General features: G+C 35.7%; 1 protein-coding gene across 1 annotated transcript in view; it reads right to left on the bottom strand.

Moving 5' to 3' along the window:
- Positions 1-6516: 6516 nt before the first annotated feature.
- LOC138701423 (ras-related protein Rab-7L1-like) overlaps positions 6517-26756 on the bottom strand; it is a 163541-nt gene continuing 143301 nt past the window's right edge. The window contains exon 5 of the mRNA XM_069828291.1: positions 6517-25141. Within this exon, the coding sequence (XP_069684392.1) occupies positions 25039-25141 (103 nt within the window). The 3' untranslated portion in view covers positions 6517-25038. The remainder of the gene's footprint in view (positions 25142-26756) is intronic.

Raw genomic sequence — 26756 nt, 5'->3', positions numbered from 1 at the left:
AATTTTATAAACAATTATACATATTATAATACAATTATTATTATTATTATTATTATTATTATTATTATTATTATTATTATTATTATTATTCACAACCATTGTACAGTTCCGTAACTTCAAGTATATGTTGTATTTCTTTACTCAGGAAAGACTTGGGTAGACGTGTTTGATATTCCAGACTCTGGTATGATTCACCAGTTACTAGAAATCTTATTTTATTTTCGTACGTTATTTTACGATGCTTTATCAACATCTTAGGTTATTTAGCGTCTGAATGAGATGAAGATGATAATGCCGGTGAAATGAGTCCGAGGTCCAACACCGAAAGTTACCCAGCATTTGCTCATATTGGGTTGAGAGAAAAACCCGGAAAAATCTCAACCAGGTTACTTGCCCCGACCGGAAATCGAACCCTGGCCACCTGGTTTCACGGCCAGATGCGCTAACCGTTACTCCACAGGTGTGGACAGAATAAATCTTATGTAGCACATAAATTTTCATTAGGTGAAATTGCCTTCCGCAAATGTGTGTCTTGCTTTTGAAGTAAGTTTTCCATGCAATTGATAGATTTATTAACCCTAGAACACAAACCTTCTTCCGGCACCTTTAAAACAAGCGTTCGTAATTTTTACTGCCATTTGATGAAGTATATTCTAGGACGTAAAGAGGAATGTAATAAATTATATTTACTTTGAACACACTGTTTAATACTAACTATAAGATTCAAATCAAGCATTACCATCATGCAATATAATAATAAAATTATTGCATAATTTTGCATGATGTACTTTACAAAAGCCCTGCGTCAAAGGTAAAATTCGTGGTAGTCGTTCTTGTCTTTTTGTTAATCAATTGCAGCATATTGCTTCTTGTTCACAGATAAAGATCCAGTAAATTCTTCTTGGTGTCGTCCCCATCACACATTTCACCGTTGTGCAGAGATCAGTAGGAAGTGTTGGAATACTCGGTCTTTCCTTCATCCAAGCCACAATTAGTCCTTTGCTTAGTAGCCTTATTACAACAAGTAGTTTTTCCTTTGAAATGTAGTCTTTTGTCCATGACAGGTATTATGCACATGAATCACCCATGAATTGACGCAATCAATGTTGAGCATTCCGTATGGAATACATAATGGCATGCGTAACAGTGGAAGATCACTCTGCATGAACCATACTGGACTTTCGCCTATCAAATCCAATTCCGGCAAAATTTTATGCACACCTGTGCAGAATTGGTTCGACAACTTCTCCTCGGTGGACAGTCCCCAGAGGACCAAGAGAGGGCTCTCAGGTCGCCTGGCCTAAAACCATTTGACTTTGTTTTCTGGGGTAAGGGAAAGTGAAGTGAAAATTCGTAACCTGCAACATCTACGAATGCAGATGGAAGAAAAGTATCGTGAAATAACTGCCGAGATCCTACACCGCGTTGTAAATAACATGAAGTTCCGCCTCCAGATATGATGGAAATCGGAGAGGATCATAAAGAACAAAATTGATGACGGACGTGTCGGAATCCTATACAATGATCTTGTGTCTAATTTCAAAATTGTATAAATTGTTATTTTAGCAACAATTTTGGAAGAAAAACAAGGCATTACGTAATGCCAGTTACTTGTATGAATGAAAATTATTTGATTTCTACTGATTAAACGTTTCACATTCACAAACACTTGTAAAAATTACGACTTTGGAAGTAGAGTTTCTGGTTTAACCAAATATTGGAAAGTCTTTTGTAGAGTGGCGAGAGCATTAGAAGGAAAAGCATTTGAATACTGAAGAAATTTTGAAGTATTGGCGAGAGAGCAAAACTGAAGCTGTTCAATGTCTTGAAATCTAGTGTTAAGTTGCATCAAAATGACTTCAAGTACTTCAAAAAATAATTATTTGTACTTCTGAAAAATTTCACCTTCTGACAACTTAACATATTTCCGCCCTGAAATTTCACCCCTTTCTTTAGCCTTTACAAAAAAAAAAGGAACTGACGATAACTTCATCTGTACTTTTTTTTTTTTATCAAATAAAAAGTATTATTTACTTGTTTCTTACAAAAAATAATATCCAACGATTTCTTTTGAAGGATATAAAATAAAATGCTAGTGTTCTGAAAGATTTCTTCAAACAATAACAAGAAATACAAATTCAAAATCCTTCACACAATTGAGTAACCCATTTGAAAGTTTAACTGCTGTTAGATCAGATTCAAAATCATGAGCTATTGCCTCAAAGACCGCTTTCAAATCATCCCACTCTTCTGCAACTACTTTCACCAATTTTTAATTTTAACTCCATCTAGTATCTGTTGTAGGTATACGCCTTCGTACAAATTGTATTTAAAACATAACTTCTCTTAGCAGAATGATGAAAAAATGACGGGATGCCACTAATATCAGCAAAAAAGACACGGCACTGGAACACCTGTTTCAGCGAGTTTTGTAATACCAAGTTCAATCTATGGACCAAACAGTGAATAAATATCGCCTGAGGTGCAAATTCTTTCACTCTCTTTCTTAATCCATTTAAGTGCCCAGACATCACATTTGCCCCATCGTAACATTGTTCTACAAGCTTTGTCTTATAGCCAAACGTCCCTAACACAGTATCCACCAAACTGTGCAATGCTTCCGAGGTTCGATCACAATTCACATCAAAAAAAAAAACAAAACAAAACAAAAATCGTTCCACCAATTTACCGTTTGTGTTTATAAGTCTTATAAATAGGAGCACTGAGATTTTTATGTGATACCTGTAGTGTCGTCAATCTGAACTGAGAAGAAGTCACAGCTGGTTATTTCAAGTTTAACATAATCATTAATGTAATCAGAAATACACTCAATTATTTCATTTTGTATTGTTTTTGAATCCCTGATAAAAACAAATTTGATTTTGGCATAATGTTGTTAGATGTCTAATGGGCTCGATGAAATTACAAGTGACAGAAGCTCTTTAAAATTACCCCTATTGGATGAAGATGAACTTTCATCATGTCCGCGTAGTGCTAGTTCTTGTCTCGCCAAAAATAAGAGTGCATTAATTAGTACACGCAACACTAATCGGTTCAATCTGACATTTTCGTTCTACTGGGCTATATAAAGGCGCGAATTTTCTTTCAGAGCGTCGGAAATAATATTCAGATTTTTCTCGAGATGTTTTAATTGCAAAGCACACTTGTGATGTTCTGCAGAATCTGAATGTTTGTGCAGTGATCGGTTGATATTTAGCAAATCACAAAATCCATTCGAGTTCCATGACGATTTTTTTTATTCCAGCTAATAAACAGGGCCAGGAAAACATTTTTTCAAATAAGAACTATAGCACAGCCACTGATATATACTGTACCACGCACTTTTAAAATGTTTGGCGTAGGATCTTGCACCTTTCCTTTCGAACTTTCTTTTTCCGATATACAGTATTAAGAACAGATGTTGGTTTCCCCGCTAAAAATACATCTCTTTTATCATCTTCAGTCCACCGCGAAAATGTCTCTAACACTACTATATCGTTTATAGGATGCATTCCTCATTGTTAATAAAAAATATTGAGTCACCACTTTTACAAATAATTACAAAACTGTCACTAAAAATAAATAACAACTTAGTTAACTTAGAGCCGGTTTCACCAACCTTCACTAAGGTTTCAATCATTCATTAATTTATTTACTGGTTCATTAAATCATTTTTATATCTCACCAAGCATCTTTAGCCTAACGAACCAGTAAAGTTATCATAAAATTTAGTGATAAAAATGTCTGCCTTTAACTTTTTAATGGTTCACTAGTTGCAATACAAAATGGCGAAACGTTTGGAAGAATTGTTGTATCTGGAACTGCTCGAAAATTAAGAGTCAGATGGAGATAATGTTAACCATTTAAGAAACGATCATTTTGAGAATTTGAATGACACAAAAATTCACGAAGATCGTGGTAGCCTACTCAAAATTTTAGAAGAAACTGGTCGTAGGTTAGATTGTCATAAGAACGGCTGAGCCAAAGCTGAAACTAGTCAACTAGGTAACACACAACTGAGTTTTTATTTTAACACATGAAAGTGGTTATTATAAATACGACCTAAGAAATATTAGTAAATTAATACATGATGTGCATTCAAACATAACAAAGCTTAATTGGTATATTAACTTTAATTTATTATAATTAAATTTAGGCGCACACATTGAACATCAACCTTGAAAATAGTTATTTAACACAGCATATTTGCTAGCAAGTTTCTACTTTCTTTCAGCTCTGCAGCTATAGTTCACAGTATAGTAAATTCATAAATCTTTAATTTTTTTTTCATTCTGGATCACATATTTCAAGAATAATATCTATACCTAAATTGCAGTAATTGTATATAAAATATCATACTTCCTCAAATGAGGCCACCACTGTAATCGGGAATGCAATAATTACAAAGCGAAAATAATATAATAATAATAATAATAATAATAATAATAACAATTTCTTTCCATTTGCTATTATTTTGTAACCGCTCTTTGCTTCATTGTTGGCCTGCATGCAAATGATGTAGCAGGTACTGTCTTAGAAAACAGTTTTATCGCAAAGTCCAGTCATTTCCATCTGGACAACCTGTGAAGTCAGAGCGCGTTTCCCCTCTAGGATATTATGTAGAGTACGTAAGGATAGGTAATGCTGTGCTCCGCTATTTAAATATCTTCATCCCTTCCACTGCCACTCCTCCTACTTTGCTTTCATCTATGCTTCCCCTCTCGAAGAGCACGAGAACAGAGACATGTGACGTCACAGAGCCAGCAGTTGGAAATGACTGAGCGTATTCCGAATCTCACCGGTGAGCAATCCGATGGCATCACGGTGTTCCGAATTCCACCGATGACGTCATTGATGCTCCACCGGTGTCGCACCGGTGCCATCAACTTGCAGAGGTGGTGGCAGGCTCCATCAGCCGCCATCAGTAAATCTGATTGGTTCTTGTATAGGGCGGGAATTAGCAGACGAATGACATCGTGCACTGTTGTGTCATGGCGGTGTGTTCTGCTTTAGATCTGCTGTATTCTTTGTAATGAGCACAACGTAAAAACAATATGTTAATGGCTTATGAGCGAACATGTCAACGGACCAGTTATTACTACCGGTTCAAGAAATAAGTTGTTTATGATCTATTTTATTTGAACGAGATGGCAGTACGGAAATTTCGCAAAATTTTGCTAGCGTAGCACAGATAACCACTTACACAGTCGCCATGACAGCATCGATTCTTCCAGCAGTTTTGTTCCTTATTTTCGTTGCAATGTGACGTCATTGATGCCACCGGACCGGTGAGATTCGGAATACGCTGACTGGCATAGTCCCAGAAAGAAGGCAGTGCGCATGAGCAGAGGACGAGCGATCTGATTCACAAGAGAACGACTAGTTGAGGTAATATAATTAGCAGGGAAAGGGATTTGGAGTATTATAACCAGACTTCGAGACTTCGGACCCAATAGAGCAGCTCAATGGGAAATCCGCATAACGACGTATTGAGTATAGTGGTAAAGCTACAATGGGTGGGGGTACTGTACCCGTAGAATGAATGTCAACAAATACGCAAAGGAAAACGCTCTGGATTTGAAGGTTCTGACGAATAATTTGGTTTTCATACAAACTGTGTCTGAAACTATTACACAGTTAGAAAAGTCAGAGCAAGAGATGCCGGAAGCCCTCAAATTAATTTAGAAAATGATGTAGAGAATTAATGAGACATCAAGTACACCGGTTACTGAACGTGTAAAACAGAAGTAGGAAATCAGTTTTATGTAAAAATAACGTATATGGAACATTGTGTAATATAAACAGCAAATTAGTGGACATAGAGTCACCCGAGAATAAAGGACTGTCTCTTAGAGACTGCAATGATGTTAAGTTTTTTCGTTTTGCTCCTATCACGTCATGCGACGTAGAGCGCAGCTTTCTACAGTACAAACTTTGGCAGATTTACGTTTGAGACACTGAGAATGTATCTTGTAGTACATTGCAATTCGGTACTGTAACTGCACTTCCTAAAAATGACCAATAGGATAAATAAAAAAAATAAAATTGCTACAAGTTTATTTCCACCATTAACACTGTGTATAATTAAACACAAATGCTTATAAAAGACAGGGGAATAAATTCTTTTCACATTCCTTTGACATTATCATTGTGTAATGTATATTTACTTTCAGAATGTACATATGTGTGTTTCCCCATTCTACCGTACTCTACTCCAAATAGCAGCGTTGTTACCTCAACACATCTGTATCTACCTACAGCGAGTCAATAACCTATAGTGCATGCACAGTAAACTTACTGTATCGGGTCCAAAGTCTTGAAGCCTGATTATAACGAATGGTGAAACGTAGTATAGATATTCGTAGCTCAGTGACTGCCGATCGAGCTGTGTCACAAAGCATGGACGAGTACAGTTTACTTCATACAAACTTACACGCAATGTTCTGTAAACGTATTTCAGAATAAACAAATATTATATTTTAATGAAATATAGGGGCCTACATACATAATCAGCACTTCATTTTGAAATACATATATTTTTCTTGGCAACGCACAATACACCAATAAACAACATTACAAATATACATAATTAAATATCAATCTCTGCGTCTTCAAGTGTCAGTAGAAATATTGATGGCTGATAGATAGTTGTTTCTGTATGGTAATCGCCTCTGAATATGTATGTTTTTCTCTCAGGAGCGTGTTAAATTAAAACCTTTATTTACAATATCATGAAATATGATAATATGTATAACTACAGTATTTACAATATATTAAATATGCTACAATATTTACAATATAGCCTAATACAGTATAATTAAATGTTGAACAAAATGTAGAACCAAACGAAATGGCATTTTCAATTAATGCTATGTTTTGTTGATGAAACAATTTATTGCTGCTGTGCCTTGTTATAATAAATTGTAAACATAATTTTCAAATTTTCAAAATACAACTTTGCTCTGTTGCAAGGAAGGAAAATTTTTAACATGGAAAAACTCCGCTCTACATCTGCAGAGACAATTGGAGAGTACTTTAAACAAGATACGTCAACTAAATTCACATGTTGAATAACGTCATTGGGACACGTCTTTGTTAGTACATCTGATATCCGACTAAAAATACTGTAACCATTATTTTTAATCAAATCCTGTTCATTTTTTCACCAACAGTTTTCCTACTTCACCTACTACTGCACTCAGTTTATTTACAATAGTCCTCATTATATTTATTTGCTCAACTAGTTCTACTCCTGACTTTTCTAATCGAATAATGGCATCCGGTAAATATAAAAAATTTGACTAATATCCATTACTTCTTTCTCGATTGTTCTATCATTAGCAGTTCCTGGCGTATTTGAATCGCAGCCACGTCATCGGGATCGAAAGACTCGACCACTTTCTTCACAGATTGGAGATGATGTGCGTAATAATTGCAAGCTTCTAACCATGACCCCCATCTCTTAAGAACTGGACATAGGGGAAGCATCAATTTAGGGAATTGTTTCCTGAATTTTGATACTCGATCTGGAACTTTTACAAATAGCCTATAGTCTTTCAATTTTGTATTGTTAGCTGGTTTCACTTTCGGCATTGTACCCGCACTTCACTACTGTGAACTGCAAACCTGCACGTTGAGGTTCTTATGCGACAACTGTCCCGTTCACCTGTTGTTGACGTGCAGAGATCTGCGAGTATGTTATGGAGGGGAGGACTTGGTATAAAGGGTTGTAAACAAATGACTGTGTAGATGCCAATACTAGCTTTTACTGCTCCAAATTCCGTTCCCTAATAATTAGTTTCGTTTCGTTGTATGTCGTCCCTTAGTAGTTAGAACAAGTGCGAGGGAAATTAATTCTGCGTACATATGTAGTGCGGTAAAGACTGTTAAAATTAAAGAAATGAATTAAATTAACAAATATAGAAAAAAAAAAAAAAGAAATGCATAACATCGAGGTCGAATATGCGACCGACTGCTTCGGAAACAGACGCTCTGTCAACTAGGCTAAAGTTGCCGTGAAAACCTTCTGTATGAACCAATGCGATACTCCGCGATATGACTGTCACGAAATTGGACATTAACTTGATTTGCTTGAAATTAATTAGACACGGTTCGCATTATTTGTGGAAATATGTTTCGACCTGTGATTTATAAATGAAGTAATGGGATGTGAAAATTGTTATTCCTTAACTATACGTCACTTAAATCTTTATTAATATTTTATTATGTTTAATAATCACACTGTTGACTAAAGGCCAGCGCACACCGGACACTAGCGCTATGCTTTTGTGCAATATTGTAGCTAACGATAAGATAAGAACATGCGCACACTAGATACTATAATAAATGGTTAATCAGAGAGATTTTCTACGAGTTAGCCAAGGGGATGAATCCAGAGGGATTGTTATTGTTTGCACTCGCTTTAAAACAGAAGAGAAAGAACTGGATTCATGAAATTTATAACCGTTTTCTTTCCGAAGGAAAATTAATTTTCCAGCAGGATAATCACACCGCGCACATCGCAATAAACGTTCAAAGATAGTTCACGGAAAGGCATGAAAAAGAGGAGGATTGACAAATATCGAGACAACCCACCTCAAAATTCAGATCAGTTGTGGGATCAAGTTCTGGCTACCTGGGAAGATCTCGCTGAGGACCAGAACTATTTCCGCCATCTGGTGGACACAATGCCCCGAAGATGCCAGGCAATGATAGACGCCGTGGCATGTGGACAAAGTATTAGATTCACATATGTATTTTTTATTTTTCTTTAATTTGTTTATTTTATTTCGGGAAGAAAATTGATCTCCCAAGAGTTTTTTTAATTCTCCTATTGGAGCCAGAGTTGCGAAATAATTCATTTCACTACTAAAAATTTAAAAATGAAGAAAGGCAACATGTATAAAAACTAGTTACGTTAATAAAAAGAAGGTTGTGATAGGGAATCAAACTCGGGTTCCATGGAGAGCAAGCTATCTCGCTACTGACTGCTCTACCTGGGAGCCAGCCCGTAAAAAGCGCGAGGAGACCTTATAGCAATTATAGCTGCTCGCCTTGAAGTCTACGGAGACAGGACACATACAGTAGATGTTAATGCTCTCTTAATAATATAATTTACGGATTGACGTCTTGAAAATCGTTCTACACACTTACGGCAACTTAAAGCACGACGGCCGTAAACATCGGCAACGGCACAATATACGTATTTTTAAAAGTTGAAGATCTTGCACCGAAGTCGTAAACCAACTGCAAATTTAAAGTAGGTGTTATCCATAAGTGTGCAAATATTGGCCGATGGAATAGCCTTAAGTCACAAACTCGCTTCCTTTTCTTGCAGAGCAAGATGACGTGCTTGATCAATGTCAGATGGGCATGACAGAACAAGAGAATCATGAATTCGATGGGTGTTTATCATGTCCCAATAATTTCTTTGTTCAGTCAGAGTAGCTGAAAGACTTAAGCCATTGGTCATAGCGTTCCAATGATCAGTCTCCCCTGACAAATCTTATCACCGTAATCAGAGAAAGAGACCTGATAAAAACAGATACACAGTAGGCAGGAGCAAGAATAGCAGAAATGCAGATAATATCGTATAACTTACGTATGGGCTGTTCCATAAGGAATCGGACAAAATTTCAGAAAATTTGACCTCGCATTTAAAAAAAAAGGTGCTTTTGTCACTGAAAGGCCTTCTAATGGTGGGTTAAAATATCCCCAACTGGTATCACTTTTCATTTTATAGGGCGTCTAATTTATCGCACTTTCGTAAAATTCTTAGTTTTGGAAGAACATTGCTCAGAGACATTTAGTGGTAGGATTTTCAACGACATCTCTTTTTAAAGCAGACTCAAAGAGTAATGACTTTGGAGGGATTTTTTTTTAATTTTTATTCACTTGATTAGACAGATTTATTTATATTACTCGTTTTCTTGACGAAATAGCTAAAAAAATAAAAATACGACAATATGGGTGACTTAATATAGAATAAAACGCAGTTTACAGATTCAAAATTTTATTTGGGTAAGGGTGGAAAATAAAATAAAGAAAAGATTTCTCATTGTGGATTTCTTCGCCGCGCGGCTCCAACCCACAGCAACCTGGCCGTACGCGTAGTTGGCTAACGCCAGCAGCTCGTTAAGTATCGTCATGCGAGTAGTTAACGAATTCGAAAACAACTCGAAATGAAAGATGTATTTCTCTGAATACTAAAATAATTTTATGTATATTACGTAATCACTACCTTACCTTAATATAACAGTTTTTTTTTAAATTTACTGCAACACAATAAAGGAAAACTTTCAAACATTGGAATTGAATAACCACTGTCACTTTGTAATAATACACGCAGAAGATTAGCCGGTGGGTCTCATTCCTTGTGTTGTAACAACACACCAGCTGTTACAAGACCACTCAAGGCTGCCGACCCGGGTGGCGCAAGCCATAGAGGCACGCAATGACTCTACGGCTTGGTCCGAAGGGTTGTGGGTTCGAGTCCCGCCTCGGGCATGGGTGTTGTGTTAGTGTTAGTAAACAGAAACAGAAAACTGAAAACCTGAAAAACAGAAATATTTCGGAAAATGGCCTCTGGCCGGATGTAGAAATTAAAAAAAAAAAAATAGTGGAAATAAAAACTTTAAAATAAAAAAAAAAAAAGGCCAGCTGATAACAATATTCTGGCTCCTCTCACATCGCCGCATGATGCTGAAGGGAGCGCGTATTTTTATAGCGAGTTTTGAAATATTTATTTTAAGGCTTTTCATTTAAAACATCTTTTTAAAAAAATTGTATGGTTTTTGTCTCAACAATAACTAATATTACAGTATTTTATATCCATACTTTTTTGGTGGTAACATGTTATAAAACACAAAAAACAATATATCCATAATTTCCACAAACAATGAAATATATGTGTTATATCCCATTGATATACTTAAATGTGCACTACAAAATTAGCTATATCTTTAGTTTTTATTTCCAACCCAGACGTAGTAGTACGCGTTGAAAGTAAGAATAAAATACAAAATACGCTAAATTTTAAGGAATTTTATCTGAAAAACTACTGAGCTAAAGAAAGTTAAAATTTGTACATTTACTAGTTTCCACACACTAAACCTCTGTACGAATTTTCAGACAATTCTGACATGTCATGGTATTTTGTTGTCCGATTTCATATGGAATAGCCCGTATGCCAAGACCTCCAAATTCAATTACTAAACATATCAAAGTCCAATTATAGTCCTCCAGCGGTATGTTGAGTAGAGATTCAAGACAGCTTCTCGTCAAATTGCCTACTTTAGCAAGAAATGAAGGAAACAGCCACAGAGGAGTCGTTCGCAAGAAGTAATTAAGTTTGGGAATGAATAAAAAGTTTTTGTAGAAAATACACGGTAATTAATAGCCAACAGTCCAGAATATAATCGTTTCCATTCTAGTAACTCATGTGGGCAATTTCATTCACGTAGCGATTATTAGGGACCGGATTTGTAGTTTTTTACGTATTTTTTTTCCTTGCTCCTGAACTAATTTCTTCAATACTTTTTCGAGTCATGATCGTAGGAGTCGTATATGTGAATTCTGTTGAGCCAAAAAGTACCTAAATTGGACTTTAGTACCTAAAATAACCTAAATCGTTGTTGATAAGCCTTATCCTGTATTTATTGCATTATATATTGGTTTCTTTTATTTTGAAAGAAATATCAATACATTTCGAGAGAGAGAGAGGGGGGAGAGGGAGGGGGAGAGAGAGAGAGAGAGAGAGAGAGAGAGGAAAAACACTCTCGACGTGGAGGAGGCTGCCTCAATTCCTAAGGCAAAATCTGTATTTAGCAGTGACAACATCTATGGTTCCCTTACTTTTCTCAAGGCACATTTCAGTGACCTTCCAAAATATATTGAGTACTTGGAACCTTCGTCGCTACAACTGAAAGATGCAATTGGTGTCATTGACTCGCTTCTAGAGAAACAAGTACCAGGATCCGTGGGTGAAGCCGTCACATTAAAACTGAAAAAAGTATTGCAGAGGAATCCAGGATTTGAAAAAATGAAAAAATGTGTGCTGCATATAGCTTCAATTGTCAGTTACCGTGAGTACCTGCTCCAGTCGCAGCAATGAAATTTACACCTATGATGTCGTGTGCTGTCAAAATAATCTTTTCGTCCTTCAAATGTATTTTGAGAGACAATAGAAAAAAGTTCTCAGTCGAGAATCTTGAAAAGCATTTGGTCATATATTACAACCAGGAATAGTATCAGTAAATGATATTGCTTTATTTGTTTGTTACTTTTTAAAATAATTCTTGATCAAGTTTGAACAAATTTAATTCAGAAGTTTTGTGTACAGTACCTTTTATCTACTGAAAATTGAAATTTATGTCGTTATATCAAGGCAAATTATATTAGATAAAATGATAATTGTTACAATAATTTATTCAAACTACAAATCATGTTAAAGAGGAAGGAGCAAAAATTTCAAATCTTATAAATTTTCATAAATAGTTTGGTTCTTGAAAAGATCAGTTTCGTGGTCCATGTTGCCTTAATAAATACTTATTTTTTAAAGAATAACTGTAAAATGTAAGCCTTCACTACATCGTACTGCACTTCTCGTACGAATCGCACGCAACGGATATTTTAGGTGCAGTGCGTTCACTGTAACGGCTCTACCTCATCGGCTCATCTGATTCCCTGTATCTAGGTAATTGTCATTGTCTCAATGTAACACGTGCTGTGCTGATCATACTAATTCTATTATTCCTTTAGTTGTGAGATTATATTCATATGTATTCATTCTTTTTTTTAAGTTAATACTGTATACTAGATGTATTTTCCTGTTTGTGATTATGTATTCAGTCTCTTTTTTATTATATATTTTTTTATTATTGTTATTTTAAAGTTGATACTGATTGTGTATATGTATTCAATCTCTCCTTTTTACTTAATTATGTTTATTATTATTTTTAAGTTAATATTTGTATACCGGTATGTATTTTTTTGTATGTGATTTGATCCTGGTTGAGTGGAAGAGAAGGCCTGATGGCCTTAACTCTGCCAAGGAAAATAAAACTATTACTACTACTATCAGTTGTTTAAATCATGACGTCGTACCACATTGACATTGCTGAAAACAGAGGAGTTTGAGGTTAGGTCTATTAATTATGAGTGTTAGCGAATAAGAATTTGTAATTGCTTCATGCGTCTTAATTGAAGAGGAAGAAACGAAAGAGATATTGGTTACATAATATATATGTAAGAAACGACTTGATTACTGTAATGAGAATGCCTCAAATTATATAATTCTTCGCAATTTTCTACAAGCGAAATAAGTTTTCCGTCTGTCATTTTGGAGCGACACTGAACATGGCACAACATAATAGTAACAGTTGAGTAATTAAAATTGATTTATTAAACAAGGTCATGATCGTACGTATCGGAAAAGTTGCTCATCCGAGAAACGTGGACGGATTTGCCGAGAGCCAATGCGTGCGATACGATGTAGTGAACGCGGTTACAGAACAATTAGAGCAAAGATTGTCTTTTTCCGATCCGTGCGATTCGTCCGATGAGTGCGATACGATGTAGTGAACGCTTACCTTAAGGCTACATTTTTAACGATCGGGCAGTTTTTGCGACCTCGTTCACAGTTTGAACATAAAACCTAAAAAAACTATTTCACCTATTCCGAAAACCTAAAATGGTCCTTTCAAAAACCTAAAAATTCGGTCCCTAGTGATGATACAAGAAGGATTAGATTCGATTCAATCGTCACTTTAATTCCAGGAGCAATTTGTTGAAATTTGAAAACTACAAGACCATCCTCAGAACAGAAGTAAATTTCACATTTTTTGGAATTTATTTCCAGATCAATGAATTTACAGGCATTTACTATTTTTCCTAGACCATAGAAACACGTGGGTCATCCCCTAAGGTTCCATCCATCATCCAAATAAAATAGGTTGAGATGACTTTTCAGTTCTGTGATAAGAGAATGGAGCATAAGACTAAAAAGCAAAGGACCTGCAGGATCTCCTTGTTTGGGCTCCAGTTTGGGAAGAAATAATGTCGGAGCCGTAATGTAAGTTCCTGTAAGCCTGCCACATGAAGGAGCAAAGTTCAGGAACTTTTTTCTTTACTGCTTGTAACATAGCGTCTCTGTCAATGGTGTTAAATGCATTTTTAAAATTAATTTTAAGTTGTATCTTGTTCGTATTCTCATTTATTTCCAGGAAAGAGAGTACTGAATGGACAATTGCTTCGCATCCTTTAAGTGTACTGAAACCAAGCTGTTGTGGACGGAGATGCTCGCTAATTTTTTCTGTTACTGACATAGGCCAATTTAGCAACCAGCCTTCGAAAAGTATTGTCAATAGGAATGGGTCGTACACCACCTCCACTATTCTGGATGGCGATCAATGTAACTTCGTATAAATTCGGGAAAATTTCTGTATTTACTTAAATTGAAATAAATTGTAGAATTTTGTGATCACTATCAATCTTTTGCCTTCATCCCCAGCTGATATACAGGGTGTTAAAAAAGGTATCCAATATTTTAGGAGGTGATAGTATGCATCAAAACAAGATCTCAGAAAGTATGTGTTGTAGGACCCGTGTTTATTACTCTTTTTTTTTCTTGTTTTGATGCATATTAGTACTCCTAAAATATTGAACACTTTTTTCTTAACACCCTGTAGATGTAAGGTTTTTTTTAGGTGTTGGGGACGGATACCATCAAGCCCAGAATCCGAACCGTTAGGAAATGTCTTTATTTCATGGTCAACTAATTCCGATGATACATTAAGACAAGGAGCATCAGGAGTAGGAGGATCTGGATGGAAATGACAAAGGTCTTGATGGAGAAGGATGTTTTTCCAATAAAAATTCAAATGTGGCATGAGTCCGGTTTGTTATTCCACATTCCGAAGAAAGTATTCTAATAGTCCCTCGTATATCCCATCTCTTACTTTAGTTTCTACGCAAAGTTAATTAGAAGATATGGTTTTCTTTACAACCGAAGGAGGAGTCAATTTAAACTCTCTTGAATTTTCTTCCATTTTATACACTAGAGATGTATCTTTCCTTTTAGATTTTCTAGGAATTTTGCGAAATGCGCCTCTCAATCAATTGCGTGAGTTTGTCATTATCAAAAGCACGAGCTTCTTTCGGAATTCGTTTCAGAATACTTACATTATTTCTACAGGTTGAAAACTTAGCCTGAAATGATTCTGTTGGAGCCTTAATGAAAATATTGTCATTACTAGAAAGGGACCATTCGGGTGGGCTCTTGTCCAATGGATTCGCAACCCCTTCAATCCTTTGAAAAGCTTTGCATCATGACAACCACAGAGAGGACACGAAAGATATTCAGCACTAACGTCTGGAAGACTAGGAGCTTCACTAAGTAAAACGCATGAAGTAGAATTCGATTCTTCTAGAGCCATGATTTCTTCATCACACATATTTACACATGATCAATGAAAACAAAGATTACATCCATCACAAAAATATTAGTGTTTCATCTGCTGAACTATTAGAGCTGGTAGGCCTACAGAGAGGGCATGAGATAGACACAATATTTTCCTGCATTGCATTCCCTTCATATAATAAACTGTTATGCACATTAAAATCCTAACTTCGAGAAGGGTATCCTTAAATATAAAATTGAGGCAGTAGCCGGAAAAAGGGCCCATAAGCAAAAGTCATGTTTCGAGGCAACAAAGATTGAAACATTTATTTTTTATGTGATTTCGATTAGAATGCACTTTTATCAAAATAACAATTGCATACTGTTACAATAGTATTTGTCTACAATTTTTTGTTGAACAGTGCATTCCGATTTTAATAGTGTTATAAATTTATATTTTATTAGAGCATTTCATAGGCCCTTTTTCCAGAGAACAAGTCTACTTTATCAAAATACTTTCAATATGATAATATTTCAGCAGAAATTAAACATCAGCATTGAACGGCACAAATTACAGAGGTTTACAAGTTCAAAATCATTTTAGTAAAATTATATTTATTACTAGACTTCGTTGAATTGCCACACGCAGCATGCAATCAGGTTGCCGATGTACGGTAGTATAGAGGAGGTGAGCGACAGTATGGTCTCGTAGTATAAGCAGTTCATATTAAGAGTTGTGACCAGTCCAAATAGATAGAGCAGCTACAGCTAATGTATACCTATGTAAGCACTCGTTTTTGCATTACTGTGGTTGGAATAGTCAAAGCTTAACATTTGTTCAGTGCAGACAAAAATTCAATCAAACATACTATAATGAGAGTGTTGCTGTTCCAAATAATTGCCTCTGGAATATCCTTACCCCCGCAGCCAGTCTTCACAAGTTGGGGAACGTGGTTGGATGCTGTTAATTATTATGCAGAACATTACGACAAAATAATGGAGGTAACTGATGCATTGAATAGCACAGGCAGTTCCGGTGTTGCACCTGTAAAATCATTGCCTTCTGAACAGCTATTGGAAGATATTCTGTTCATTGAGTCTAATTTTAAAATCGTGCCCAAAAGCATCATCCTGTTAGAATCGTCTAAACTTCAACTCTCAGAAGCTCTTAATATAGTGGATAAAGTATCACAAACCGACATCCAAATTAACAATTCACTAATTTGAGAAAAAGTGAAATGTAAGTTGAGAAACAATATTGCTAAAAATTCTGCCTATTCACAACTTCGTATTATAAATAATGTACCATCAGGTCATGACAAGACATCTGAAGTTGGTGTACTAAAAAGTAGTGACTTTTCGTTCTTCAAATATATATGTATTACATCGTGTGATGTTGAACGTACATTTTCCCAAAATAAAAACTGTTTAAGTGACCATCGGAGGAGATTACTTTGCAGTCGCTCAAAATGTACGTAACTCTTCACTGCAATGCACATATTCAAGGATGATGTGAGTATCTGACATTAAATTTAAGTATTAATATATCTCACTATAAAATAATAGTGTATTTAGATGTTTAGACATTTCCTACTTCAATGATCATTCATTATATTTCTTGAATGCAGGATACAGGTTTTATTGTAACCGCAGTATACTGCTCAGTATTTATATCAGAGGCATACTCCATCCGTCGCACGTCCCCTTCTCATACAGTCTATACCGCGTGCGCAGTAAACCTTGCGATTCTCGTGGCAATTCCACGAAGTCTATTTACTACATATATTTCATAGTTACGTCATAAATTGTAGCAAATACGTAACAAGAATATCTGTTGGGTACAGAATACGGATTACAGGTTATTTAGTATTAATGTAGAATGGATTCACACTAACTTTAAAGTTTATCTTCAGAGTGCAGTTTACACTTCAGTGCACATACTGGATGGACTCACACTCACTTGGAGGATCATCTTCACTTATATTTGCTGAGTTCCATAACTACGCAAGGGTGGATGGGTTTATTCAGTTAGCTACCCTGCCCTCTGTTTACAAGATATTGAAAGAAACTACGTAAGCAAGTAAATTTTAAAACGGAGAATCGAATTAAACATTCTCCCGAAAAAGGGCCTATAGACCTATGGGCCCATTTTCCGGCTACCTCCTCAATTGTAGATAGACCTATGATATTAAAAAATAAAAAATTATATCTTACATACGTAGTAGGAATACAACAATAAATCCTCAGACTTGTTGAGACCATGTTCTTAGAAAAGCAATTAATATTATATTCACGCTGATGCTATATGAAAAATAAACAAGTCTAGTACATGAAGAAAAGTCAATTTCTTTCATAACTCACTTCACAGAAAATGTCACTATTATTTCCACAGAATCACAACAAACCAATTCAAATACAGAAAAACAAAATCCGTTATGGAGATATTATACACACTAAGAAATGGGACTAATATAGCTCCACCAAGATTCCATAAGCTATAACTTTCCTTGGCCTCTTTAAAATTTAAATAAACTTAATGTATTTCACTGCACAGTCTACTCAATTAGCAATTGACACTTGCTGTTTAGTCAGTTATCCGAAGACAGGATTGAACTTCATAAGAGACATCAATAAGATATCACTCATGAGGCAACTAAGCCAGGATGTAATGAGGTAGTATGGCCAGAATTGACACTTAATCCTCCATATGTGATCTTTTTTACATTAACATCCATTAAAGAGGTGTATTTTTAGAGTACAAAGTCCATCAAACAAATGTATACACACTTTAACAGATGGTACCTACGTATCTTTTCAGAGTTGCATTGAATTATCTGTGGAACAGTGGCGTGTGGTGATAAATAATTCTGGTGGAGCACAAATATTTATTATGGTTAATATTATGATGATGATGATGATTATTATTATTATTATTATTATTATTATTATTATTATTATTATTATTATTATTATTATTATTATTATTATTATTATTATAGGTACTAACTAAACATATGTTACGTAGGTATACATTTACATAATTTTGTTAGTCAAAAAATTGCAGTCAATCAGTTTTTCTATGTAGGTCCATTAATAGCAAAGTAAAGTGTTCAATGTCTATTCCAGCACACCGTAAATAATATTGTTTTCGCTATACTGCGTTTTATAACACAGTTCACACGTTCACAAGCATTCGATACTGTGTCATCTCATCAGCCTTAACTGCTAAAAAGTCAGCAACTTTCTTTATTTCTTTGAAATCTCATCATGGCATACATCAAAATGGCTTGAAGGATTTTGTTCTGTATAGTGTTTGATGTGCTCTTAAACACTGTTCCTCTTTCCAAATGTTCCTTAAGGGTGCGTCTAATTCAAAACTGAAATGATGAGGCCAAGAAAAATACTAGCGTTTAAAGATGAGTTTCCGTCTTCGTGACCTCCTCCAACTCAAAAGCTCCACAAAACCGTACGCACATATCTGTTCTTGGTAACTTCATCATTGTGAAGTTCAACAATCCAATTGAATCCAATTATGTCTGTATATTTGTTTGAGCCAATACTGCTAATTTAACATTATTGTTGATGTTTGCAGCTGAAGAATCGTGTTTTTTAATTCTTTCATTCATGTGCTTGAAATCAATCATATCTGCAGAACGATAAACAAAATTATTTAGTTACTACGCACAGTCCTAAATTCAAACAGGAAAATAAATAAAATTCATAAAACGTAGCCTACTTGTTTTTGTCAATTAATGTTCGCCGTCGAACAATAGGCAAGGAAAACAAAATACAGCGTCTTTTATATTGCAGCCGCATATTGCATTTTTCGTAAGTCCGAATGTTGAATTTTTTTGTCACTTCTCTATTACTGTTCTTGGTCACTTATACTTTTAATTCATGTGTAGGTCTACCCATCTTCTCTATTTTGATCGTTTCGTTTAAAGGTCTTACAGAAAATTACATATTTAAAAGATTTTACACACTATTCATTGTAACATTTATGATGGGACGAGCTTGAGAACACATCTGAAAGTGCTCCTAACCCCTCCTACGCGCACTGTACTGCCTCCCTTCCATGCTCCAAAGCCTGCCAGTGAAACAGTACTACTGCGCATGCTCGAATGGAACAGTGTGCCGCAAGTGTCGAGCGGTAAACGTAAGTCCCAGCCGTTAACAAGAACAGTACACAGTCATGCAGTGTTATTTTTACATAGTATTATCACAGTCTAATAGATACAGTCACGCAACTCATACGTATAAAATATGCCAACATTTGACAGCTGGCACGACAGTAGCCCTCTAACGGCAGGCAAGTTAAAAGTGTGCACACGACATATGATAACACATCAGAAAACGGGTTTTGCGTAATTTATTTTATATATTTTTATGCTATACAATAAGTGTATATGGTTCTTATTAATTCTACTTTAGAATCCTGGAAGAATTTCACACGCAGTTAATCTACAAGTTTCAGAAGCTGGGAATAAACGTAATTCTTTCTGCTCCTTACAACTGAATCATGGCCCTGATCACGAATCATGGTTTGAAATAATATAATTGTTCATGCGTGGTCGGTTAATTCAATTCATTCCTAAATATATTTATGAATCATTGGAACTTTGCATTTTCTGTGAGAAGAGTAAAAATTAGTGGCTTCAGAATTGTAGGGTACATCGCGTGGTGAACTCCTCTCCCTATTTCCTGAGAAATTAACGATTTTACATACCGCAAATTGAGGTAAACTCAGCCGCTGAGGTAATCTTGAAAATAAAGAAAAGGGGAGGATTTAAACATTAATATGAAGTTCATTATTTTTCCATTTCTTAATAACCGGTATTTCCTTTAAAATTTTGAGTCACAAATAGTGCTGATGTTATGGTTTGAATTTTTATGGCAAGTTTACCGCATTTTACATTACATTTCCAGTTTTCACACATAATGCCTAATTTTAACTTATCCTACCTATATAATACGTAATTTACATGTACTTACTGTTAATATGACGTAGGTGAGAACAGATAAATGAACACACAATTTTGTTGAAAAAAATTGTAACTTCAATTAACTCAGAAAATGTAGGCCTAATTTTATTTTCAGAGCAGAAGTGGTGTAGGCTTAAGTCAAAAATGGGTAATGAGGGGTTAAAGTAAACATTCTGTAAAATACAGAGCAAAGTGGCAGTTAATATTGAATGTATTTAAACTATTAATAGTCAGTGAATAGCACAAAGGATATATTAATTGCTATTTTGCGCTGTATTTTACAGAATTTTTACTTTAAACCTCATTGCCTGATTTTGACTTAGATCACTTCTGCACTGAACGGCTCAAATAATCACTGGGAATGTAAATCAACTCCAATAACAGCCATGCAAATTATTACAGAAAAGATTGCTTTTTCTATTAAATTAAAAAAGGCTCTTTCATTTCTTGAGAACTTAATACGTCTGCCACATGAATCTACACCAACACATCAGAAATTTATCGACACAGTCTGGATTTATTCAAGAAGTGAATATTTTGCAAAAAGATTACTATACTCCATGAATTCTTGCAAAATTAACACCATGATACCTACTTCAATGCTATATAATATTCAACTTTTGAAAAATATAAGGAAAAAAAAACACGAATTCAAAAATTATGGAATTACTTGCATTAAAAACTGTAGTTATATTATCCAAAATCGGAATTGTTACACATTTACACATATGATCTCTGCAAAAAAAAATAAATAAATAATATACTGTAACAGGTATTTACTTTGTTTTTATTTAAACTGTCCTTCCTGACATACAAATAGGTAACTGATAAGTAATAAATGTTTTATAGAACAGAATACATAGGCTACCTACAACGTGGATTATTGGTTATGACTGAGTTATGATTTTTTCTTGGTCTTTAGGGAATCTGAAGAACGACAAATTCGGAGATTTAAACTTGTTGTTATTGCAATTTTCGTCATTTCACACATTACCTTTATTCCGACGCATGATTAAAACGTTATTATAACATCTCGCATCCCTTTAAAGCACGTGCTGGCTGTATCAACCCTATGACCAGTGCCTTGCCTGCCGCCTGGGCGCTAGTGTCGCGAATGTTGGCAAAAAAAAGTGTTGAAGTTGCGCGACTGTATGTATTAGGCTGTGGTATTATAATAAAGAATTATGTCGCTCACATAATCTACTGCAGCTCATTGATATACATTTAAAAACATGTGTTATTTTAAGAGGTGGTGCACTGCTCCTGTACTCCTTAAGAGAAATCGCCACTGCTGTGGAATATATAGTATGGTGTTTTCTCAACAGATGTAGGTAGCCTACTCGTATGATTGTAACATATGACGTATGATAGTAAACCAAAATGGCCGTGGCACGCTTCACGTTTGAGGAACGGGAGTCCATTTTAAAGTGGCATTTTAAGTTTGAAAATATCCCTGAAGTTCAACGTGTGTGAAGGCGTGAGTTTGCAACACAACCTCCAACACACTTGACAATTACACATCTTTGTGACAAGTTTGACACGCGTGGTATCATTTGAGATTGCATAAGGAAAGATTCGAAAGACCTCGTACAGCTTCAAGCCCTATTTCTTTGGCTATGGTTTTAGAAAAGTTTACAGCGTCGCCTCAGAAGTCTGCTACACAATATGCACGTGAGGCAGGGATTAGCAGTGCGTGTGTACGACGCATTCTGAAAGTCGTAGCATTCCTATTTTTTCGGAAAGTGTATCAAGAAAATATCTAAAAAAAACGGGTCACTATTAAAAAACGAATCTTGTTGAATAGTATATGAAGTAGACATAACTATAGTGCTCCAAAAATAACTGCTAGCATTAGAATAAACGGCGATTTTAGTGTGACAATGCACATGAATGGTGGACGTCTACCGAATGAAGTTTTAATAATATGGACAGCCTGTAACTTGCTAATAACTAGAAATTCTTTACTTACAGATGAAGTCAGCTTCCATCTCTAATAGATTTTTGTGATTGCTACGTGTCACCAGACACCAATAACAAAAACACTTTTGTATCTCAAATTACTGTCTCGCTACAAATTTTGAAATTGTTGTTGGAAACGATGAGAATTGTGATGAAAGCAGCTTAAAAAAGTTTGATCTTTTATGTAATATGTTTGATCTGATATGAAAAAACTTAAGTACAATGTATCGTCAACATTTATAAACTCTTTTTGATTTTATATCCAGAATGCGAAGTGTTACGATATGATTAGACTGAATAACATCTTGCCATTATCGTACCCTCGATATCTAAAAATCTTTCCTCGTTGTTGCAAGTATTCCCTTCTTCAATATCTGAGAATAGACAGTTCTTGAAACATGTTAGGCAGTTTTCAGAGAGTGAAAAATTGTGAAGATTCAAGTAGATGAAATTCAAGTAAAAGGAACTGTAGAGTACAAAAATTGACGGCTGTTTGGGATTGCTGCAAATAAAACAAATGATCTCGCGAAAAGTGTTGTAGATACCGGTAGCTTTTTTTAAGTAGTGTTGCATTTTGATAATTTCAAAAAGATGGTAAGACTTGTTGCGGTTAGACAATTTACAGAATTTCAACAGAAATATGTAAAGATGTCTTACAACAAATACATTTATGTGGATTGCAAACATTGTGTGTCATTCATAACTGACAATAATAGGGTGAAACGCGTAATGTTTAATGAATTCACTAAAGATTCAGGAAGTAATTACTTTTCCTTTGAAATAGAAAACTATATAGCCTACTGGTTTTTTCGCATTTAACAGCTATGAAACAGAATTGAAGTGCAAGTAACCTGCTATGTGAAGTTGCCACGTAGTGTGGGTCGGGCCATGATTAGAGGGGTTATGATGTTATATAATTAAGTTCATTACTAACACAATATAATAAAGAATTATCTTTCGTCAAACTGTGTATACATTTTTTCATGGACCCTGTATTATAAAAATGTAATTGTATTGAACTATTTCTGTACCTATGTTTTATATGTGTCATATATGAATATGAATTAGGAAAGCATGTATGTACATTTGAAAATTAATTTCATATATACGAGGCGCATCCAGAAAGTGAGTTTCCCCTATTTTTTTTAAAAGAACACACTTTCAGGAAAACATTTATTGGCAACAGGTACAGCAATGTTTCAGCTATTTTTCAACATAGCCACCATCAGAATTGAGACACTTGTGGTATCGTGGGATCAACTTTTGTATCCCTCTGCCGTAGAACTCTGCCGCCTGTGAATGGAACCAGCGTCTGACAGACGTCTTCAGCTCTTCGTCGTTGCCAAAACGCTCACCGGAGGACAGGAATTTCTTGAGGTGCAAGAAAACGTGAAAATCGCTGGGAGCAAGAACAGGACTGTAGGGTGGATGATCAAACAACTCCCAGCCAAATTCCGTCAAAACAGCTGCTGTGCGCCGAGCCGTATGTGGACGAGCATTGTCATGGAGGAGCACAACACCTGCAGTAAGCATTCCACGCCTCTTGTTTTGAATGGAACGTCGCAATTTTCGCAGTGTTTCAGAGTAACGGTCAGCGTTCACTGTTTCACCTCTTGGAAGGAAGTCAATGAGCAGAATGCCCTTCCTGTCCCAGAACACCGTGCACATCACTTTCCGTACCGACAGCGTCTGTTTGAATTTCGTCCTGACCGGAGATCCATTATGCCGCCAATGCATTGACTGCTGCTTGGTTTCCGGGGTGAAGTGCGAAATCCAAGTCTCATCGCCCGTGACGATCCTGTCGAGGAACTAATGTAGTCGCCGTCAACGTGATACCGTTGCAGAAATGTCAGTGCTGCTCCTAAACGTTGCATTTTGTGTTCGGGTGTCAGGTTTTTCGGCACCCACCTGGCACACACTTTTTTGAACAGCAGGTGCTTAGTGACAATCTCATGCAACAAGGATCGCGATATCTGCGGAAAATGGCTGCTCAGCTCCGTAATCGTGAAGCGACGGTTCTCCATGATGCACTGCCGCACCAGCTCAACACGATCATCATTGATGAGGGACGGTCGCCTACTGCGCTCTTCATCATGGACACTTTGACGACCTTCGGAAAACTGCCTACACCAGCGACGCACCATGTGCTTACTCATGATGTTCGGCCCATAGACCTGACAGAGCTGCCGATAAATTTCAATTGGCGCAATGCTTTGTGCATTAAAGAACTGTATCACCGACCGAACCTAGCAGGCGGCGGGAGAAGGAATAAGAGCTTCCATTTCGGACCACTGCTGCCACGCTACTGGCACCAGGCGGGACCTGTCCGGCTGGCATATGATTGATACGTCATAGATCTGTTACGCATGCGCAATTGACACGGCTAATTGCGTTTACTTTCAAGGGGAAAAAATCGGGAAACTTACTTTCTGGATGCGCCTCGTATTTTGAACATACGTAGTTTTTTCACCAAAGATTTAAAATGTAACATATTACTTGCAAAAGATAATTACTGACTAAGTAAATATCATGATGCAATATTTAAGTGGCAAACTAGAAGATAGGTAGGCTACCGGTATCATATAATTATCTTGTTATGTAGCATAACCATTGTTCTATTTTCTTTTTTGGCTTCTAATCTCTGCAAACTTGGGATTTTGTATAGGTCCAATGAAAACATATATATATGCTAAAAAGTTGTTAGCAGCACCTCCTCTTGGGACTCCCAGGTCCTGCAAGTTTGATGTTTTCTGAAGACTCGCTGCACTCTTCTCCTTGTTGCAGCATTAGGTTAGTAAGATATCTGTGGCAAACATAGGATACCAGTCTTTAAACATTAATTAAAATACCATCTGAAAATGTTCTGTATGATAACTGGTAATTCGATACAAACTAAATTATAATAATTATACAGGTTGTTCAATATTGAATTACGTGATGGTGATAGCTTAACATAATAACGGCCGTAACTGGCGTTACTACAAATAAGCTACAACAAATAAAACTGCTAAAGGACTTACATAAACTTTAAGAATTTTAACTTCAATTCTGAAAATGAAAAAATAATGTTTTATTGTGAAGAACAATCCCTTGAAAATGTCACACAGGGTTAATTTTTTTTAATTAAATTGAAGAAATATGTTTCTTTATAGTTTAAATTGCCTTATTCCATTAAATACTGTTTCAAATATTCTTTGTTTTAATCTAAAACTTGTTGCAGACCTTGTCATACTCCATAAAGAAACTATTCTTCTTATCTCAATTGGGACAAGTATATTTGTTTTATTTCAAACACTTTTTATATCATATTTTGGTCTTTCCTTGAAGTAAATATGAAAACAGTTGAGGTACTCTAATGTTCTAAGTTACTTAAAAATACTACAATTTGTTGTACTCTAAGTGACAGTTAGTCAGGACAAACATACAAAAAGTCTTCGACACAGCACAATAACTGAGATTCTACGTTATCACTACATCCCTAAAAAAAATGTAATTAAGTTCTTTTTCTAAAGTGATTTGATTTTCCACTGCAGCACCGTGACTGACCGACAGCTCACGCTCTCTGTTATGCAGTTCAGTCTCGCTTACACAGTTGTTTGGTAGCGTTCTCGGATGTATTTTCGAAACCAGTTTTCCGAACGGTCTTATTTCCGAAATCAGACTGTTCCGAATGGTCCTTATTCCGAATGCGTTGTTTCCGATATAGCATTAAGTTCCTAAAATAATTATTATTCACCATTCTAAAAGAAAGATTCCGAAGGACTTATTTTTTCCGAAATTGTTATAATACATTTTATTGTGTATATTCTAAGAGGTAATTTACAGATTAAAATGATGCCCTAAAACTCGCAGATATTCCAAGAGGCGACCTTCTTCCTTGCAAGTGGGATATTGTACCCATAGGACGATGCTTCGAATTGATGAAGGCGAAGCCACTTCTTCCTTGGTTGTGTCCCACAGTCCACACCACTTGGAACTCTCTAACCATGGTTTCCGTGTCTCCTTGTTCCTTCTGTAGTTCTTGTATGGCGTAATTACAGCGTTTCTCAAACTTTTTTTAAAGTGGGGACCACTTTTTTAAATCATAACAGTTCCGCGGACCACCTTACTCTTGTTCCTTTCGAAAGAAAATGTATCATTTTGTAGTATGTTTTAATACATACTTATATTTTTACTTAATAACTAAAAATAAATGTTGGTACTCACATTAATGAGATGGATGAGCTTGCTGATTCTTGCACAGTTGTTCTATATTCGGACGTATGCTGGTAAGCTTAAGTCGGAGATCGTCACATACATCGAGTCGATTTCGGTAGCCTACTTTTTTTTTTGTGATGAAAACCCTTTCTTACACAGATACGTAGAAGGAAACTGAATTATAATCTCTAAAGCACCATTGTACAGTTCACTTTATTCTC

The sequence above is a fragment of the Periplaneta americana genome, chromosome 6 (assembly GCF_040183065.1).
Source record: "Periplaneta americana isolate PAMFEO1 chromosome 6, P.americana_PAMFEO1_priV1, whole genome shotgun sequence".
NCBI classification, from domain to species: Eukaryota; Metazoa; Arthropoda; class Insecta; order Blattodea; family Blattidae; genus Periplaneta; species Periplaneta americana.
Note: the sequence above shows the minus strand (reverse complement) of the source record. Positions and strands in the feature narration are given on the sequence as shown.